This window comes from Leptonychotes weddellii, unplaced genomic scaffold, assembly GCF_054177405.1.
Source record: "Leptonychotes weddellii isolate Sample4059 unplaced genomic scaffold, ASM5417740v2 HiC_scaffold_29098, whole genome shotgun sequence".
Classification (NCBI taxonomy): Eukaryota; Metazoa; Chordata; class Mammalia; order Carnivora; family Phocidae; genus Leptonychotes; species Leptonychotes weddellii.
In genome coordinates this window covers 1-1,636 of record NW_027886013.1, presented here as the reverse complement: position 1 = coordinate 1,636, position 1,636 = coordinate 1, and the positions used below count along the sequence as shown (strand labels likewise).

Sequence of the window (1,636 nt, the reverse complement as noted above, 5' to 3'; positions counted from 1 at the left end):
CTTAAATTCAAAAAGAAAAGATTTACTTGTGTGTATACTTCAGATACAGAATAAAATATAAATATGAAACAGCATCATTATGAACACAGACAATAAAATATATATCTTTCAAAAATCTGGACATAGGCATCTTTATAGAGAGATGTGAGCAATGAATGCCTACTGAAATGTCCAAGCTTAGGCAAAATATGTAAGTTTTAAACTAAGTATCTCTTGCATAAAATGACCATTCTATCTAACAATTTATCTAAAAACTGGTAAGAATATTTTACGAAAGCTTATAAGGTTGCCTTTTCTTTAAATAGGAATATAACATATATAGAAATAATAATAGAAAGGAAAATAATTTATATGGCTTTCCCTTTTGGGAAGCTGGTAGAACATGAACAGAACCTTGTAGTAACAAACACAAAATATTTTAGAAAGATGCTATCTACAGTTGCATCTTGAAGTTTTCTTATAAGGAAAACCCATGGATTTATTAGAGAACTTTTCAGTCCCTGATATTTACTCTTTGGGATTCAGCTGTTTTGGTTCTATAGATAAGGATGAACAGAAATTAAAGGTGTTTCTGTTTCCTGTGTGAAGTACAGTTGTAAACTATTCAATGAAACTAATAAAAAGATATAAAGAACAAACTCCCAATGAATATGCCAATACGAACATGTTAAATGGCTTCTAAAATAGTAGACCAGACTGTAATGTAGTTCTGCAATTCTGGACAGAACATGGTTTTAAAAGAACCTTTTACACAACAAAAACTTTTAAGGGCAGAAAAATGGTTTTACACCGAAATGGCACGGAGTCTCCCCTGAATGACGTCCAAGCTAAATCTACACTACTGTGTTTTCAATTATTAAAGAACTTTTCTTCTTTAAGCCTATCAATGTAGTGGCACAACTTCACAGCTGTGCCCAGCTTCAGCCCCATGTACTTCATCATCATGTCACTCTTGAGTAGTAGCAGAGCCTTCCCGTCAATGTCATGTTGCCTGAAAAGGTCAGCGATGGGGGTGAGTGTCTGAGGATCTGTATGTTTCAGAAACTGGATCACTTCATCCACGGACCAGGTTGAAGGGTCATCAGAGAAGCTTTGTTTTAGGATCCCTGGTTCTGTTCCAATTGGTGAACTTGTAGCTTCAATGGGGGAAAAAGACAAATCAAACTTGACCTGATCATTATCCCGAAAGAAGAGATGTTAGGTAGGGAGAAATGGTCTTGCGTCAAGGATGTTGAGGATTATAGGTCAAATAGTGCTACTTGTGATTATAGGTTAAAGAGTGCTACTTGTACTATGTGTCATTTCACACTCACCAACGTTGGGCGGGATACAAACAGATGAGGCACTACGGCCGAGGCTCTTATTTTCCATTAGAGTTGGGTAAGTCATCCTCTCTGGGTTATGTGCCGGACTGGGCTCACCTTGACCCAGCATGGATCCAGATACTGCTACAGAAGGTCGGGTAGGTGAGAAGATATTGTGGGTGCTGTGGGCCCCTGGGCTGGAATAGCAGGGCATGGAAGAGGAGCCCTGCACTGGATCATCAGGTGTGAAATATGGCTGATATGAATGCGAAGAATACATGGATGGTAGTGTCGGACTCTGGCTCAGATTCGGCTCCTGCTCCTGGAGGAGT

General features: G+C 38.7%; 1 protein-coding gene across 1 annotated transcript; it reads right to left on the bottom strand.

The window, feature by feature from the left end:
• Nucleotides 1-6: 6 nt before the first annotated feature.
• Nucleotides 7-1,630, bottom strand: LOC102744890 (sex comb on midleg-like protein 1). The gene is made up of 2 exons (XM_081810565.1): nucleotides 1,314-1,630; nucleotides 7-1,136 (listed from the first exon to the last, which is right to left on the bottom strand). Exons 1-2 carry the CDS (start codon nucleotides 1,582-1,584, stop codon nucleotides 850-852), a joined length of 558 nt encoding a protein of 185 aa, XP_081666691.1. The 5' UTR covers nucleotides 1,585-1,630; the 3' UTR covers nucleotides 7-849.
• Nucleotides 1,631-1,636: the final 6 nt, after the last annotated feature.

Excerpts from the sequence above, each read along its gene's own strand:
- LOC102744890 (XM_081810565.1), bottom strand. The coding sequence starts at position 1,584 with ATGTATTCTTCGCATTCATATCAGCCATATTTCACACCTGATGATCCA. Across the intron at positions 1,137-1,313 it reads TTGTATCCCGCCCAACGTTG|CTACAAGTTCACCAATTGGA; the intron begins GTGAGTGTGAAA and ends CCCCCATTGAAG.